This window comes from Pangasianodon hypophthalmus, chromosome 2 (assembly GCF_027358585.1).
Source record: "Pangasianodon hypophthalmus isolate fPanHyp1 chromosome 2, fPanHyp1.pri, whole genome shotgun sequence".
In the NCBI taxonomy this organism is placed as follows: domain Eukaryota; kingdom Metazoa; phylum Chordata; class Actinopteri; order Siluriformes; family Pangasiidae; genus Pangasianodon; species Pangasianodon hypophthalmus.
This window is the reverse complement of record NC_069711.1, coordinates 18,856,903-18,876,089: the sequence shown is the minus strand read 5'-3', so window position 1 is coordinate 18,876,089 and position 19,187 is coordinate 18,856,903. Positions and strand designations below refer to the sequence as shown.

Here is a 19,187-nt window from a genome sequence, read left to right as displayed (position 1 = left end):
GCGGATATTGCTCTACATAAACTACATTACAGAGAAATTTGATTATCGCAGACGCTAAGGAAAGAATTAAGACCCTGAAGAATTCCCACGTGTCTGTTTGGTCCTAAATTAATGGTCACACAGAAATCTGATGTTTTTCATCACTTGTAAAACATTTAAACTATACCACTCTAATTCCAGCAGGTTGTAATCAGAGTGCTGGTCAGTCACGTGATATTGCACAAACATTTATGAGCCGTCGATGTCAACAAAATTCTCAGTGTCGCAATTACTCTTGCAGTGCATTACTTTTAGCTTTAGGGCCTGTCTTTTCTCCCCTAATATTTCACTTTACTATAACATTTTCTTTCTCTTTTTTTCCTCACACACTGTACGGAACAGCAGTAACATCTGAATCATTAATCTCGGCTCAGTTGTAATCAGTACTAATATTCTGCAAGATCTAACTTCTGTTTGTACAGATGTAGATGTTTCAGACCTGCAGAAACGCACACTCAGTTTATTATAGCGGTATACATCTGTAAATGAAGAAAAGTTTACAATTATGCTTGCAATTGACAGAAACCCGCGTTTATTCACAGCTCATTCAGTATCCTCCAGAATTGTTACCTCATAAAATAAACATTATCCAGACACAATAATTGAAATTATTCAATTCAGTTCAGCTGTATGTCCTTCAAATGTATATCCCCAAACAGCAGGACATATTTATAGTTGTTCATAATTCATTATTGCTACTTTTTAAATAATAATAATAATAATAATAATAATAATAATAATAATAATAATAATTTTAGCTCTCAAAATCATATGCCAAAATGACTGACACTCTTTAAATAAATGTAAACCAATTGTGATTCTTGAAAAACTGCTCCTGTTCATTGGATATCTTGCAGCTTATGATGACACGTCGACAGTTGTATCAATATTTCTATTTACCACTAGATGGCGGTATATCGTGATTTATAAAGTTATTAAAGCCTAAGACTGTAATAAAGATAGAAATGAAAGGTTTATATATACAAACAAGACATGAGAGTTGATCATTACTGAATATAGCAAGATATTCTTTAAAAGGGTCTAAGGCAGGATTGGGCCGTATGGTAGAAATATTATAGCCTATAATTCATTGCTAGAACTTAAACAACCTGTAAAAAAAACTGTACCTTACATTTAATAACATTTTATAAACATTTCATATACTTATTTTTGTAAATAACAATGGAATCAGGGAGATAGTGTTATAAAATTACTTATGATACCCATAATATTCTCAGAAAGGTGTTTTTATTAAAATATTGGTACTATATATTAATTTCTTAGCCCTACTGTCAGGTCAGCATAGTTTCACTATTAACCAAAATGATCTGGACTGTATCCCGTAAGGCTTGTCCTATTATTACAGTGGACCCACTAACAGGGGTTATTGCAAAGTCACACACAGTTATGCTTTGAGCTGTTTTGCAGGGTGTGTTTTCAGTACATATCACTTTATCACGCAGTCTCCTCATGTGCCTTTTTTAACAGCATGCAAATTATTCATATGTAAACTGTAAACCATTTGTTGTTTGTAAATGTATGCAAATCATTTGCTGTTTGGCAAACTTTATCTAAAGTGACTTACAAATGAAGCCGAACACAATCCAAGCATGCAGCTGCTAAAGGAGTCGACAGCAGTGAATGATGCAGGGCACTTTGTCAGGTCTTGTTATTATTCAAGTTTACTACAATTTGTCTTTAGAACGTAACCCTTTTTCTCAGAAATTTTGTGTTTTCTCTGGCAGAACCAACTGCATGCCATTTGCATTTGTAAGACACAAAACATAAGCCAGAAGCAAAAACAAAAAAGGCACAAAATCGTGGCACAATTGTGTGTGCAGTTCAGTAGCAGTTTCATAACCAGTACTCAGCCTTAGAAGCCTTAGAGTTGAAATCAGAACAGATGAGTGCTTGACCAGCTTATCCTTTAAACAGTGGACAAGGTTTCTTTATAAGTGAGCACATTAGATTAACTAAAATATTGGCATTATTAATTCTACAAATCAAAATAGCAAAATAACAGCATGATAAATTAGCTTACATGAAACACACGTATTACGATTCCATGAGCTCAATTTAGTATCTTGTGGCCACGTTAAATTGTGCAAGCAAAGGAAAATATTTTCATGGCCTGTCTAGTCACTTGTTAAAACTTTCAACAGTAGGTACAAACTAAGCTTCACATTTTTGTCATGCAAAATAATAGGATGTGCTGGATCATGTGCTATTTTATAAGTTGCCAAATAACATGCTTGGAACCCTAATTGCTAAATAAAACCAAATTAACAGTGATTTTAATAATTAGGAATATTCATGCAATACTGATACCACTATACTAGACTCCCATTAGATATTTATATATATTTTATTTTATATTTTTGGATATTTAAGTTAGCTTCAGCCTCTGACACTCCATGCACTACATTCAGAAAGCTGAAGGTCTCATTGGTTCTCTGCAGTTGGCATCATTTGCAGCTTACAGCAAAGAAAAATTACCCTCTGTGTTGTCAGTATGCATTTTCTATCCCCTGAATTTTTCAGGCTTAAAGCAAAGTGCTTGTCTTTAAAGTCAGTGCTTTATACAATATTGTAGAAATTTTGGACAGAAGAGCATCACAGGTTTCCCTATAAACCTGTCATTGGACAAAGTTCAGTGAATTCCAACTAGCTAATTATTGTGATGCAAAAAAATTCCTACACAATTCCAATAACTCGAAAACTCAACCCGTTTCTCCATTTACTAGCATTTATTCTGCAGACATTCAGTGTGGCTTGGCAATCTGCACACAATAGCAATGTGTTATTCCTCAAAAAGGAATTTTTAAATATCTAAAACAAAAATGTTATCAGTTGCCATTGCATAATGCAGTCAAAGTTCATACAGAAACTTTTATATTACAGCACAGACAGAGCTATGACAACAAACGGGAAACAGATACACCTTAGTCTTGTTGGAAGCTTCGGACAAACTGCTTATAGGCTTTTATGGGCTTTTTTTTTATAGGTAACTGAAGGATTCAGATATATGCTGTTTTGTTCTGTTTAGAGTGGACAAGAAATAAAAAGCCAGAACTGTTTATTTCTTTCATGCGTTTTAATGTCTCTCACTTTTTCTCTCACACACACACACACACACACACACTCACACACACACATATGTATTACTTCTCAAAAAGAGTCTTTCTGGTCAGCATAACTCAACTGTTCCACTCAGCTGAGCAGAAAAAAAACACCAGGTTTTCTATCTTGCCCAAGTCATTTCATAACACTAGATGCATTTGAAGGTGTACTTATCAATAAAGTGTATTCAAAAAACAGTGCAGTCCACTAAAAATATGGATAAACTAATAAAGAGCCACTATGTGATAGTGCAGATGAGGGCTAGACAGTATGGCTTTAATGAACACACTGCTGACACACACATCACTCTTCCTGTTTCTGATGGGGAAATATCCTGCAGTTCGTGTCCTACTGATAGTTGCCCCTCAAATATAAGTGCCCTCTAGGTATCATCACCTAAGTATATAAATCCACTGAAAATCCTTACATCCCCTTGAATCTAATCCATGAAGACATCCAAGAACAGCTCAGCACACATAAATGTCCATTAAAGGCACAGTGCAACTTTCCTGCATGTGTAAACACACCAAGAGCAGTAACAGGTCAAAGCGGTGAAATGGCAGCTCTCTCCACCAAAAAAACAGAAGAAAAGCTCAATGTCCATTGTCTCTCTGTCGTGCCTTCACTTCTCCCTCAGCAGGTAGAAGACGATGGCCTTCAGGTAGTGTGCACACGTGCAGGCTGCCGCCACCAGCCAGTGAGAACGGAAGCTCGGGTCTGTGTTGACTACGCACTTTGTAATGTCAGTCTGCAAAAAAGAGACATACAAAATGTCATGAAATAATAGCTGGATGCAGCAGTAGAACATAAGCACTATTGTAGGCTAGCTTTAATATAAAAGACCACTAGGAGTTTTATGGGCTACTAACGATTTAACAGTTGCCCAATTTTAACATAGCCTTAAGTTATAACATAAAACTCACAATTAACATCTAGTAGGTGCTGCTGTAAACAAAAAACTCTAAAGAGTAAAACTGCACTGTGTACAGAGTAACAAGTGCATGACTATAAAATGTTTTTTTTTTTTTTTGGGAGGACTAATGATTTCTTTATGTGGGAAGTATGTTTGTGGTCTGTGACCACCGGACACATGTCTGTTTGCCTTGAGATTGTGAAACACCTCACTCTTTGCGACAAAGGTTTTAACAAAACACATTACACACTACTAGTTACAACGTACCTTATGTGTCTATGATACACCTCAAATTCTACATCACACAACAAGTTTTTAAACAAACTACTCTCGACTTCAGATTTTTGGTTTAGGATCGACTTTACACCCCGACTTACAACTGAAATTGCATTCAGCTGATGCAACTGGATGCTGTTATACTGTTAAAGATAGCATTCAGTCAAGCATGAAATGTTCACATTTATGTATGTTTGGTGTCTGCTTCTTTAATTTTGCACTGGAGCTCTGATGCTAATATAACTACCAAGTAAAGGAAGCCTCCAGTTTAGCATCACGCAAACGGTATGCCTAAATTATCACTCACTTCATTCAACAGACACTGTTTCGGTATAATACCATTTGCGCATAAACATTTAATAGCAGAATAAATGGGTTAAAAATAATTATGCAAACCAAACCAAAACTACACTTGCGGTCAGTGGGTTGTTATTTGGTTTCCAGGGTCTTTGTATAGGTTGCAGAGGAAGGATACATTCTATGCTCAATAGCCATAAAATGACTGTCATGGTCACTGCATGCAGGTGTGCTCTGCTCAACACAGAGTCCAAAATGAGATCTGAAAGTACAACTGTTACTAAAAAAACATGCTCCTCAGATTGATGCAGTGATAAGACTTGAGTATGGAGTGCAGATCTCAACCCAAAGAAGATTGAAACAGGCTGTGATGTTTGGTGGCAAGTTGAGAAGTAAAAAAGCTCCACATAGTTTTGCAAAAGAACCCAAAGTATTCCTGAATGGGAGGTGATGTTTAGTGATAAATCCAGGTTTGTTCTCTATAGCAGTGATTGGTGAGTCTATGTGAGGAGAAGAGTTTAAGGAGATGTGCACTCCAGGTATGATGGGGGTGGGATTATGGTCTGGGGAAGTATCATAGCCAAAAGTGTTGGATTTTTAACAGAAGTGGATTATAGGCTGCATAGTGATGGTTATACTGACTTATGCCAACAAGATAATGCAAGGTGCCATGCTGCACATCAAGTGAGGGAGTGGTTTGAGGAGGAAGAAATTGTGGCTATGAAATGACCAGCCCAGTCACATGACTTAAATAGTATTAATAATTTATGGGATTACTTTGGGAAATCTATAGAGAAACTTCATCCTACCTCTAGGAATAGCCTGTGGACAGCAGTGCAGAGTGCACAAGAAGCAGTTCCTTTAGTTCATTTGAAAAAAATCTTTATAAAACTGTGAAACTATGTGAAGAGGTCATTAAGGTTAGAGGAAACCCACAAACTCCTGATAAGCTACTGATAACCAATGCAGTTTTGTAATTTTCTATGTTTGCATACATTTTTATGTATTCGTCATTGTAACAAAAAGGCATTTAAGCAATTCTTTTTCATTGCCTGTGAATATAATCAGCTGAATCACTTTTAAAACAGAACCTCGCCTTCAAACTTCAAGCCACGCTTCCAATCTGAGTCTGATATTTGTGCGGGGTGACGCCAAACTCTGCTATAGAAACCAGACAGGAAAGTCTATTTGAGATGATGAACTTAACACTTTCGAGGCCAGTGTGTGGTGGTTTATTCATGCTATGCTGACAGCAATAACTGCATGCTATTTGTCAGCTACACTACATGGCCAAAAATATGTGGACACCTGATCATCACACCTATATGTGCTTGTTGAACATCCAATTCCAGATGTAGTCCCCCTTTGCTGTTATGATAACCTCCACTCTTCTGGGAAGGCTGTCCGCTAGATTTTAGAGCGTGGCTGTAGGGATTTGCCCATTCTGATATCGGGTGAGGAGGCCTGGGGTGCAGTCAGCACTCCAGTTCATCCCAAAGGTGTTCAGTGGAGTTGAGGTCTGGGCTCTGTGAAGACCATTTGAGTTCTTTCACTCCAAATGTGGCACACCATGTCTTCATGGACCTTGCTTTGTGCACAGGGGCACTGTCATGATGAAACAGGTTTGGGATAGGGCCCTTAGGTCCAGTGAAGGGAAAAGGTAATGTTACAGCATATTTTCTAGACAAGTCTGTGCTTCCAACTTTATGGCAACAGTTTGGGGAAGACATACATATGGGTGTGATGGTCAGGTGTCTACAAACTCTTGGTCACATAGTGTATATTAGGCCTCCAGTGCAAAAATAAAGAAGTAAACTTCAGACACCAAACATGGTGGATCAACTACATTCAAGACTGAAATATTCCTTTAACTTCATGATGTCACAAAATAAATTTATGCTCAGGTAGAACCTAGTACCAGATTTTTTAATTAAAAAAATTTAAATTATACCACAGCACTGTTGAATTCTCAATGCGGATTGGTCAGAGGGTATTAATTAACTTTCAGTAGTAATTCAAATCAAAGGTTTATATTAATGGACTCATTTTAATATGTTATAGTTTCTATAGTAACAGCTCATTCACAGAGAAGGCAGACGCACCACATAACCTAAGGCTAATAATAAACAGATTAAATTAAAAAAAAAAAAAGTGTAATCATTGATTTGACAAGGTTTTCCCTAAGGTGGAGTTTATTTAACATTTATGGAAGGAGACTCCAGTATCGGTGCTTTATAATGATCAGTAAGTTTTCTGCCATATGTGAGTATTCAGGACAGAAGGCTTTGTGCTTTCTGGTTTCTCCATATCATAACAAGCTTCATTTTTGTCTTATTAACTTCAGGAGAGAGAACAAAAGAGAGGCTGGTGAGGGAACAACTGTTTATAGCTGCTCTAACGCAAGTGGTAACAGGAACTAATTTGTTTTGTGAACGTTCCATCACAATAAATGTAACTATAAATGGTTAAAAAGTATGACACGTTGTTCATTAATAAATAAAAAATTGTAATCGTTAAATTGCTATTTCACCAACTTACTGTTAGACCACATTTCACCACACCACTGTTTATTAATTTTCTTATAAAATCACACTCATCGCGTTTTATTCCTTACTTAACTAACATTATTCGATGAGATTTCTACTTAATTCTGATTGTGATACTCTTGGGGGATACATTGCGTTATTCAGTGAATGCCTTTCTGAAAATGAATAAAGCTTTGTTATGTGAACACTCATAACTCTCAAGCAAATGAGACTAGTACACAGCTATGTGCTTTCCCAGCCAAAGCCAACACACGGTCGTATTTCAACACACAATGTCACTGAGGGTCCAGGGGTTGAGTGGCTAGACTAGTGGCCTAGTCAGCCACTTCAAAGTCCCCTTGACATGGATTTGGAGCATTTGCCCATATTACACAACCGATAGGGAAAGGACTCGGTAGTGGCAAAAGAGCAGGAGCACACATCTTTATCAGAGACAAACTTCACTCTAGTAGCAAAACAGTATGACCTTCAAAGTCAGGGAGAACTACATGTGCAGTGAGACGTATGAAATGGGAATGACTCGATGGTTGCTGTCTGTGCCAGGAAGCTAGCATGAGGTGAAAATTTCTGGCTTTGAAGTTGCCGAACATTGGCTGCTTACACATTGCTTTAGCGTGCCAGCATTACATGGCCTGATAATCTGACTGTGAAAATTACAACAGACCCTAGATCCATTAAGCTCTTAAAAGGGATGAGAGAAGCCAATGGGAGGGGTGGACATCATTAATTAAGGAATCCTTCATCATAATGATAAAACCAAATCTTCATCAGTAAAGCATAACACACTAAGTGGCACATAGACGCCAGCATATTCACATTTCATAGATAAAGGCCTTCTGTGAAGTTTTTTTTCCTACCAGTCAGACGTTCTGTATGTTTTCATTCCATGTTAATGTCAGGTGTATTCTTGTTTCAGGCTAGTTCAAAAATAGCAAGAACCAAACCCTGAGACTAAGCTATGTCCTCACCCTCCACAGCAGGACACCTTGAAAAATGTGGCTAATGACTTTGCCCACAGCAGCTTTTTAGATTCACCTTCAACTGATATGGATTCAGCTTTCACTTCATGCTCAATGCTTTACCATATAACTCATTATAAGAACACCCAAAATTGGCATGGCATTCAGTCATGTAAAGTGTTTGCTGCATAGAAAACTGGCCAGACTGGAAGGGCTTTGAGGAGAAGAAGACAGTGACATTAAGAGCAGCACACTAAAGCCTCAGGGGCATGCACGGTCTGAATGAAGAGAGATTAATCACATGCATAAACATCAACATGTGGAGACACAGCCTACTGTTCACAGATACACTTAGCTGGGTGTGTCGTTTTAATCATATAACAACATTGAATGCTGCATTTCTAGCTAAGCCCTCAGTGAAAGTTGTACGCTCTTTTAGTTACAGCAAAAAAACATCAACGGCAGTTTCACTCTGGCTTAGAGAGACACGGCAAAACAGCATGTGCTTGTCTCATCACGCATTATTAGTCCCATTATAGCAACATAGAGTACATAGCATTCATCAATAGAACTAGAGGCTCAATACAGTACTGAACATTCCTGCTTGCAGCAGTGAAAGCTGGGATCAACAGAAGGGTCAGGAACTTATGGCTCATGTAATGTGATAAGATTTGGCTCTTTTCATTCCATATGGCTCACCAATATTAGATGACAAACAAAGGCAACAAAAAAGTTCAATCCAAACTATTTCTAATAATAAGCTGAGCTATGAAATACTTAAACAGAAAAATAAACATTCAAACAGCAAAAGAAAAATGATAGGCATTGTGTCAAAATCTAACGCAAATAAAAGTGGAAGTAGCTGCTCAAAATTATAATAAAGTGAAAGTTTAAAATATCCACACCTCATGGTATTCAAGTATTTAAAATGAAAGGTAAATTGATTTCACTGAAATCAGAAATCATTGTTTTTCAACACACTTGGAAATTCGTAACTAATTCATAGACTCAGTTCATATAAAAGTCAACGTTAGAGGCAGAGCGATTTTCCATTATTTTCACGTTCAAGCTGTTTGGTGGAGAAGCACTTTTCAAAGCTGCTGAAATCCAACAAAATCCAAACACATCATCCTTGTTTGTTTGAATTCAATATCTGAATCGTGCTGCATGGTGGTACAGTGGGTAGCGTTGCTGCCTGACAGCTGATCTGATCCTGAGCTCAGGTCACTGTCTGCACAGAGTTGTGGTTTAGGCCTTGGGCTACAGATGTGTAATTTCAAATCCCAGCACCACCAAGCTGCCACAGCTGGGCCCTTTGGCAAGGCCTGTAACATTCAACTGCTCAGGTGTATGTCTCGACTGTAAGTCACATCAGATAAAAGCTGAGATGAGGTAAATGTTCTCCCCCTGTCTGTGTGGGTTTCCCCCAAGTTTGCTATAGGTTTCTCCAGTTTTCTCCCACCTCCCAAGACCAAGCTGAAAGCTAAACTGGCTATGCTAAAAATGCTCAAGTTTGTGAATATGTGTATGAACGATGTCCTGTGATACACTGGCATACCAACAGGGGTGTATTCCTGCCCTGCAACCAGTTATCCTGGGATAGGCTCCAGATCCACCCCAAACCTAACCAAGTTAAAGTGTTTACTGAAGAATGAATGAATGAATGAATAACAGTTGAATAATTACATAGAAAAAATACCAAGGAGCAAGTAAGACGAAGACGAATAAATAAAGTTTACACAGTCTTTGAAATCTGTAACAAATAATTGGATGGCCTAAATGAAAATATTAAGTAAAAAAATTATTTTTTCCTCATGGAAATGTAAATGGTAAGAATACAAGTATCAGCTAGTTATACAATATTAAAATTAATTATAATAACAAAGTACAGTTACTTAGGTACTATGGACTAAACAACCTAACAGTAGTAGAGAGCAACATGTTCAAGATCACTGAGCTTAGGTCAAAAATTAGGCTTTGTGATACAGCCAATTTAATGCTTTGCATCATTAAAAAAAAAGTAAACTTTATCATGAAGGGGACTGCATGTCTGTGCAGAGCTACAGGTCGGCCAGCAGCAGACTATATTAGGTTCTCTGAGCTATGCACTATAATATGACTTGTTTAAAGAAATGTAGGCATTTTATCCAGTTAACAACAACAATTGGGTTATCATATAGCCAACACATTTTAAGGTCAACTTTGCTTTGTCTCTTTTATATTTCAGATTATTTTTTGTTTGTCTCTGAAAACTTAATAAATTCCAGATGTGTGCCCCAGGGTAAGCACAAGGGTAAAGGCAATACACCAGATCGTATACTAGGCTATTTAGACATAGCAGTAGTAAATTTGCATTGTTATCCTTATTGTTAATAAGGTTTAAGAGTATTGATTTGGACTGCTACCCTTTACCCATTTAGACCTTCCCTACCCACACTTACTGTATACTGTAAAGCCAAAAAAAGGCTTTGAATGATAAAGTGCATTTAAAAAAAATGATTTTTTTTCCTCCACAGGCCAGGACACAGTTTAAATATCATGTCCCACTGCTAACTGCAACTAATTAATCCTGTTATGTGCAATACTGCCAGGCACTTAAGAAAGCTGAAGAATCTCAGCTTCACAGCAGGAAGATTGTTATGTCTCAGTGATCGATATTAAAACCAGAAAAGGCAGACATCCAGTACTTTTGTGTTAAGTACTTCTTGAAACACTGGCATACATTGTCTTTGTTTAATTTCCCTTGTTTAGCTTACATTTTTCAGCTGCACTCTCTCTCTCTCTCTCTCTCTCGCTCTGTCTCTCTCTCGTGCTCTTTCCAGAAAGAGACCACCATGAAGAATCTCTAATAAAATATCCAGCACTTAATGTCCTTCTTCATTCCTTCCGTCCTGCTCCATTTACCACAGAGATGTAGAAGATACAAGTAGGGCACAGAATAAAGAACTAAACAGAAGGTAGAATTTTGACCAGAACTTCTGCAGTGATTTTGGTACAATAGTTAAAATGATTGTAAGATAAATGTAATCAGTAGCAGTCACTGGCAATTTACTATCATGAAATTGTGCGGTGTGTTTCTGTACCCGTTCTGCCCCATTAAACAGTGTTGCTAATTGGTTGCCAGCCTTACGCCCCTGCTCCACCTCTCTCACAGTGTTTTCTGACAGCACACAGTGCAAGTGTGCCAGCCATCAGCATTAGTTACAGGCAATCAAGTACCTCCTTTCTTTTCAAATCAACTCATGCCAAAGAGAAAATGTAGGAATATATTAAAATTGAGGCTATTAGGCTCATGATCAGATGGTTATGAGTTAAAATCCCAGCACTGCCAAGCTCCACAGTAGACAAACTGAGCAAGACACTTCTGCTCAACTAAGCTGTAGGTCACATTTAATAAAATGGCAAAATGAATAAATGTAATAATTTGCTAATCAGATGTTAAAAAAAAAAAAAAAAAAAAAAAATTTGTACTAGAATGAGCATGTTAATATAAACCGGTGATTTGCCTTGCAGCTGGCATTGCTGACAGAGTCATGCTGTTGTAGTAAATTAAACAATACCTTCTGACCAATCAGAATCGAGAATTCAACAGCACTGTCGTATAAATCTATAGAAAGCGTATCCTAAAAGCGAATAAGATTTTCTGAATATAATGTATCGCAGCTATTATCAGATGATCTAAAACATTTATAAATAAAATAGTCTATTTGGTCAGCATCTAGTCAACTACTTGATTAGATGCTGACCAATAAAGCATTTATGTATTTTTTATCTTATATATTATTGTTTTTCTGTTCCTTGTTAAACAGCTTATTTTGATCTTAAGGTATAACAGTGTTGTTTTACTGGTGTTAAGTGCCTATACCAATATGTATGCAATCCTCAAAAAAAAAATACTATGATTAGCTTCATATATCATGACAATACCTAATGTATGTATCATTTAGAGTTTTCCATGCTGCCCTAGCAAGTGCTAGTGTAGGGATTCCTTACCCAACCTCCTCTCCTCTTTAACCAGGACACCAGGCTCTTGCGAACGAACTCGCCCATGCAGTCTACAATGGTGTGGACCATGGCTGGGTAGCCATGCCGAACACAGTCCACTGCCAATGCTCCGGCTACTGCATACAGAGAGACCACCTTACCCCACGTCACCCCTGCAGAGAGAAAGAGAGAGGAAGACAGAGGGCGAGGGTGTTCAGTTACACAATTAACACACATCACACATAATCTCATTATCAAATTCAATGTTAATTACTCATAACAGACATTACAGTATTTCCCAAATAACTGCTACTGATGTCAATAAAACCACTGTTTGAAATTCCTGAGCTTAGCCTTAGGGTGTGTGTGTGTGTGCATAGAGACAGAGATGTGCATGACAAAGCTCCCACCAGGCAACTCATCTTCTAAAACGCCACATGGCGGAAGGGAAGAGGAGGTATGTGTGAGTGTGTATGTGTGTGTGTGTGTGTGTGTGAGTTACATAACAGTCAGGGGAGCTGTCGAGTGGTCAGGAACAGTGCAGCAGTTTCCTCCTAAAAATCCACAGGATCCACTGCCTCCCCATGACACATGGCTCCATATTAACAGACTGACAGCCAAATGCATCACAGCAAATGGGCTTTTACTTAGCAATGCTTTTAGCTTGACGCACTCACTGTGGTTTAAATTCCAGAGAGCATTAATCTACATAAATGGTGGGCAAATGTCAACCTTTCACCATGTAGATAAACTACTCTTCTTCATCATAATAATGATCATGGGATGACTAATAAAGTCAAGATGATTTGGTACTTATATTGCTAGAGAGATACTACGCCTTTTATGTTTACATTTATAGTAAATCAAGTCTAAATAAAACTACCTTAGATGATTATCTTATTATGCCAGGTAATAAAATACTACATTTATTTAATATTAATTAATTTACTGAGCTGTTTACATCTTTACACATTTACAAAACATTTTAAATCTTTAATTTAATATGTAAAAATTAGGAAATCTATTAGGAAGTCTAAATAAACATCAATACAATTATGAGTATGAATACCCAAACATTGTGAAATTCCAGTATATTTCTTCAGTTTTTATAAGAAAATGTGATAAATATATAATTGATATGTCCAGAGAGAGAGGAAGCAGGAGCAGGCAGATAGAGTGTCACTGCATTAACATCCAGGCCTGGGCTCAGTGATAAATGTTCTGGTTTGAAATTCTGGCCAACCAAAAAACACCCACGTTTTCCTCCCTCTCAAGTGAGCATGAAAGTGGCTTAGGCCTGATAAGGAAGTCAATAAATAGACTTAACTGCCTGTATAAGAAATGTACAACAGGGAAACACTTCCATTATGGAAGAAACCGAAACCCTCAAACAATCCACACACAGTTCTTTCACATGTTATTCTCACTGTGATCCGTGACCTACTCGAGTTACACCAATGGGTCACTCTTAAACATACAAATCACTTCTTCTTTCCTGACTCTACTGTGAGTGTGAAATATCCATTTATGTCTCCCAAACAATGAAACAAGACTCCTGTCTTATTGAAGCTTCCTGTAAATGCCTCTGTCCAAAACGAGTACAAAAGAAAAGTTGTTCTCAGTAAAAGCACAGACACATTGAGGAGGTTAGGATTATGTGTCACACCTACAGAAAGAGCCAGCAAGTGTCTGACTCATTGTTACAGCTCACGAAGCCAAATAACCAGCAAAATAGGAGTTTGCTAGCTTTTATCGACAATTCTTGCTCTCAGTTCTGTGTTTCGTTGAATATGATGAAATGTAGAATATCTAAACAGACACACAGTACTGTGAAAAAGAACAAACATTCATTTCCCTAGAAATATTACATAGAACTGTTAAAGAAAGGAAATATTAAAGACAATATGCTATTCAGGAGTAAACCACTTTTCAGATAAAAGCATCATTGAGGCTGAAGCAAATGTGACAACACCTGCAAAGGAATAAAATTCCTGAAATAACCTACTAGCTGATTTCCTTATACAACTACATGACAGTGTACCTAAGAGTACTGATGCGGGTTTAAAAGGAAAAGTTTGATCACACCAAATATTGGACACACACATGAGGAGAACATACACAGAAACTCCACACAGACAGTACTTACTATACTTTACTATGCAGTAATAGTAAAGTAAAGTAAAGTAATAGTAATGGTAATAGTAAAATAATAGCAACTGGACTTTTAGCCACTATCATGCATGGATGTTCTGCTTTACGAACAATCTCAAGTCATTTATGAAAAAATGAATAGAGAAGGCTCTATTCCAAAAATAGTCTAGGCTTTAGCTTGCTCCAGCTCTCTACTCCAAAAGGATGAAAATGGGATCTCAGGTTTACATATCCTCTAAATGGTTTAAGCCTGAAAGAATGACCAAAAGCCATGGAGACATTCTTCTCCAAATTCTACACAGACTGGAAACTTGCAGAGAGCAGAGGAAAATGGGACTTCTCTCTCTTCTCTTCTCACTCTGAACACAGACATTGTTTACACTGAAAGATCTGATTGTGTTCTCTAGAAAAGTGCCACACTGTCAGAGCATGTGTATATAAATGTTAAAAAGACTCCATTTTCAGCTGCTCTAAAACGAGCAAAGCTTGACTTCACAGATAAACCAGGTTTAGGCGCACTGTGTGTTCCATATTAATTTGTGGTCTTTGCTGTCTAAATGTGGACGGCATATTGGGTTTCTTCTGAATATTTCCATTACTTTGGCTGGCGAAGATAAATACAGCACAATAGCCCTGGGCTTCTTCTACATTATGGTTCAGTGGCAGTGTTCAGACAAGGGCAAAAACATTTAAAACCTACACATGTACTTGCTTAGCAATCAGTATGAGATCAATAATCAAATTAGGGGTATATGATGTATGATTTTAAATGTCATCTTGTAACAGTGCAGATAATGTCATGACAATAAAAAACATTATTTTAAGGTGCAGTGAAATCCACTGAGATACAAATTATACAATTTGTTTTTACACTAAATTTTAACATTTTCCTGAACAACTAATTTAACACCTCCCCTGCGACTCAAGTGTTACATGTCATTTAATGTTGCCTTCTTTGACATTAGTTGTAAACATATATCATAATACACCAAAAAAAAAAAAAAAAAAAAAAAAGATATTGGATTGTCTTCTTATAATACTGTGATTTTATCATCCCATTCAACCCCTGAATTAGAATCACACAAAGTACTGATGTGACTAACCTGTGGAGAAGATTTCTGCAGCTACAGCCAGAAAGGCATCAGAAACAATACCTTCTGAAGCCACAGTGATATTCAGTTGTTTTGCCACATTGCGGTACACATTGGGTCGCAAGTATTCGAGCTCATCACCTAGGAAACAGAACAACGGAGAAGCAGTGGATTAATGTAGCATCATGCCATGAATCGATGTGGGTATACTGTGTGGATGTCTGTATGTGTGTTTTTATACTCAACAAGATGAAGGAAAACAACTGCACAACACTGCTCCCATATCTATGCATTCTGAACAGATCAAAGGTTCTATGTTAATAACCACAAAGTTGACATTTTAAATACTATGACTACACACAGAGCCGCTGCTGGTCTCTTAAGTAATGCCTTTAACCCTTCGCTGATCTTATAACTTCACTTATAAGTCGCTATAGATGAAAGCATCTGATATATGCATAAATCTAATTGTAAATCTACAATCTTTTAACATGATGTTTTCAAACGTATCAAGGTTACATAAATGATATTTAATGTTTCAAGACAATGGATCTGATCACTGTAAGTATTCAGGTTTACCCAAACAGCGACAATCTTCCGTTTTACAAAAGTGTTTAAATCCAACCCGAACTGAAAGGGTTAAGCAGGGTAACCCGTGGGCGGGAACCTCCAGCTCTTCCCCAGCCAAATCAGATCTGCTCTATGATAAAAGCATATTTTACTTGCTTTCTCCCTACATAGCACTTACAGGAAACCCAAAAGATATGTGTCATTCACTCTTGGGAAAATACAGATAAGTCTTGAGCACAGACAGCAAAGTCCATACAGTTACCCGTGTGTCATGTGACATGCATGGGCTTGCAGTGTGTACAGTCTTGACTGTGAAAGAACGATTTAGCTAAATGTTGTAGTGACCATGAAGGAGGTGGTCTGCTATACAAATGGACATATAAGGTTGAACACAGCCCTCTAAATAAGTCTCAAAATAGTTCATACCCATACATGGGTGAGGCCTAAAGACAATTGTAAAATGCACTGTAAGGGGTTATGAAATCAAGTATAAAGGAAACTCTAAGAGGGCAAAGGAGAAGATGAATGCCGGGGGTGGCTTTTGCTATTGCACAATCCTATCTGAGCATGGATCTCAACTACATTTTCATAACGCCAGCAGAGATAATAACAGCAGGTTCACACAGAGTCCTCTGCCTAATCACACCTGGTTAAACACACTTAACTTGCCAAACTTACCAAGTGTTTTTCAGTGCAACAATAACAGTACACCAGTGTTGTGTCGCCTACCAGTGAGTGCGACTGGCTGTACATATATTAAACAAATCAGACAAGCAGAACTATTGCAGATCATCTTTATATCCTCAGCTGAAATGTTTCTGATCCACCTCAGTCTCTTTAATCAACCATTATCCAAAAAAACAAGAGTGCAGTATTTCGAGAATTTACTTTAAAGGAAAGATCAAACAAGTTTTACCTAACCAAAGAAGAACAGTGGACACTTCTCCGAGGGTTCCTCCTGTAGAGCCAAGATCAGATTTCGTCCAACCAATTCCAGCCCGGTTGAGCCTTGAGTGAATGTAATCCCTGCACAACATTTTCGACTGGGAGACGAGTTCTTTATCTGTAGGGGAGCGATCAAACACTTCCATGACTTCTGCTGCAAACACTGAGGAGCGACGGAGCATCTCCATGCCCTTCATCAGTGGCCTGTGTGTGGGAGCACCTTTTCTCCTCTGCTGTTGCGGAGAAGAAAAGCTGCTTTGAGAGAAGAGAAGAGGTGGGCTGTTAAGCGCAATGCCTTCATATCTCATGATGTACCATGTAAGAATCTCTTTTTACTCTCTAGATCAGTTCATAGTAAGGATCACTTTCTCTCTCTAGAGCACTTCATAGCACTGATCTCTCTTATCTCTAGATCACTTCATAGCACAGATATCTTTCCTCTGTAGATCAGTTCATAGCACGGATCTCTTTTCTTCCTAGATCAGTTCGTAGTAAGGATCTCTTTTCTCTCTAGATCAGTTCATAGCAATGATCTCCTTTAGTCTCTAGATCAGGTCACAGTAAGTTTAGATCTTGTGTATGCTACATAGGTCCACATACATGTTCTGTGTGATGCATATCACACTGATATCACAATGATATCACATTATTTCAGCAGTTCAGTGACTTGATTATTCCACGCTGATATGGAATTTGTGTTATAGAAGGTGGAAACAGCTTACCTGTGTATTTATGTACTAACACTGCCACTGGTTCTTCCAGCTCTCCTCACTGCCTGAGTCGCTTCACTGCTGGCGCTGATAACGAAACGCAGCGCGGACAAGTCTCGACGCTGATTTTTTTTTCTTTTTACGGAAAGTTACGGCTATTTGTAAAATAATAATAATAATAATAAACTTATTACCGCCCAGTAAGTGTAACAGTTAAGCCATTTTCGCCTAGGACAGACTGGTTTAGGCGTATATCATTCCTGTGCTCACGCTGCCTGCTCGTGTGAAGCTCGAGAGAACAGAGCTACAGATACAGAGGATCCGAGGTGAAGTTTCCTTCTATGGCCAATCCCCAGTGCCAAAGGGGAGGGTCTGAGCACAAGGCGGGATACAAACTACCCCCTCAACCGTGTTCTAACATTTCATATTTTGTTCATATGTTCTCTAATTTAGATACCTACTTAATTTCCTTCAGAGAAAAAGATATATCACCGTCCATTCTTTGCTATAATATCCGCAAGACAGTCAGCCTTCTCTCTATAACTTAGCCGTATTAAATTGTTCCATTGTCTGTCAGGCAATATGTTTTCTATTATCATGTTGTTTCTTGTATTGATTTAGAAGGCACTGTCTGTTGCCGCTAATTTTGCGTCTTTGTTCGCGGAACTATGTTTACTTGTTCCCGTTTTCAGACGGACAAATATTAAATTGTCTGCAGCTTGAAGAGCAAAATTCCTTCAGTCACACTTCCACAGCACTAAAATATTCAGCTGAAAATACTGAATATCATTTGTGTTTTACAGCTTTTTATTATTATTTTAAAATAATGTGTGCTTTTAAAGGAAAATTCAGCGTAAAATTGCTTCCTATTGGTTCCATAAGGAACATACTGGCTTTCAGTTTTGGGTTCAGTAATATGCAGTATAAACTAGTGTGAACTGTTAGCCTATGTAAAAAAATAAATAAATAAACCATGTCACAACATATTCAGTAATGATTACAGCATACTCCATTCTATATTATCTGAAATGCTAGTAATTAGCCGCTGTGGTCTTTACCTCAGTGGGAGGAGGCGTGTAACTGTTCAGAACAGTGATAGTGTTTCGCCAACGAGTCGGTTCGTGGGGCGGAGTAAACTGTGAGAAGGTTAATTAATTTATTATTAATTCATCCCTCTTCAGTAACTGATTAAATACTTCCACTGAAACCTGTTTTTAACATCTGAGCTGTTCACCTGAGCACAGACACAACAGGGCACAGTACCAGTGCAGGGATGCTTAGGCCTACTGGTTTTGTCACCGCATATTTGTAGTACCTTACTAATTGAGGCTAACTATGTTATTTTGTTAAGTAGATGGTACATTAAGATTTCATTAAACAATTTCGACCATAGTCATAGATACAAGAACATTTATTGGTTATAATATAGCAAACTTTTTCCGGATTAGAAAAAATGGTAATGAATCGTTTGGGTGGCAAAAGAGTCGGTTCGTATCGGTTAGCTGAACCATGTACATTTACTGGTAGCAAAGTAGTGCCTGGGAAAATAGGCTCATAAATCCTGTCCTTCTTCCTTAGCCATAGCT

At 37.8% G+C, this 19,187-nt stretch overlaps 1 protein-coding gene across 4 annotated transcripts; it reads right to left on the bottom strand.

Moving 5' to 3' along the window:
- Nucleotides 1–3,160: 3,160 nt before the first annotated feature.
- On the bottom strand, nt 3,161–18,679 carry boka (BCL2 family apoptosis regulator BOK a). 4 transcript variants are annotated; one of them, XM_034298244.2, is made up of 6 exons: nt 18,660–18,679; nt 16,863–17,146; nt 15,623–15,670; nt 15,389–15,517; nt 12,144–12,307; nt 3,161–3,907 (listed from the first exon to the last, which is right to left on the bottom strand). In XM_034298244.2, exons 2-6 carry the CDS (start codon nt 17,086–17,088, stop codon nt 3,782–3,784), a joined length of 693 nt encoding a protein of 230 aa, XP_034154135.1. In that variant the 5' UTR covers nt 17,089–17,146; nt 18,660–18,679; the 3' UTR covers nt 3,161–3,781. The 4 variants fall into 4 exon arrangements, with proteins under 4 accessions (XP_034154135.1, XP_034154123.1, XP_034154118.1 ...); XM_034298232.2 differs by lacking the exon at nt 18,660–18,679 and adding an exon at nt 17,614–18,369; XM_034298227.2 differs by lacking the exon at nt 18,660–18,679 and adding an exon at nt 17,614–18,354 and having other exon boundaries at nt 16,863–17,143.
- Nucleotides 18,680–19,187: the final 508 nt, after the last annotated feature.

Bases quoted from the DNA above. Each gene is read 5' to 3' on its own strand.
- boka (XM_034298244.2), bottom strand. From the start codon at position 17,088: ATGAAGGGCATGGAGATGCTCCGTCGCTCCTCAGTGTTTGCAGCAGAA. The intron at 15,671-16,862 runs GTAAAACTTGTT...TGATCTGTTCAG, and splicing joins CACTGTTCTTCTTTGGTTAG to AATGCATAGATATGGGAGCA. The intron at 12,308-15,388 runs GTTAGTCACATC...TTCTCTCTGCAG, and splicing joins TGCAGAAATCTTCTCCACAG to GGGTGACGTGGGGTAAGGTG.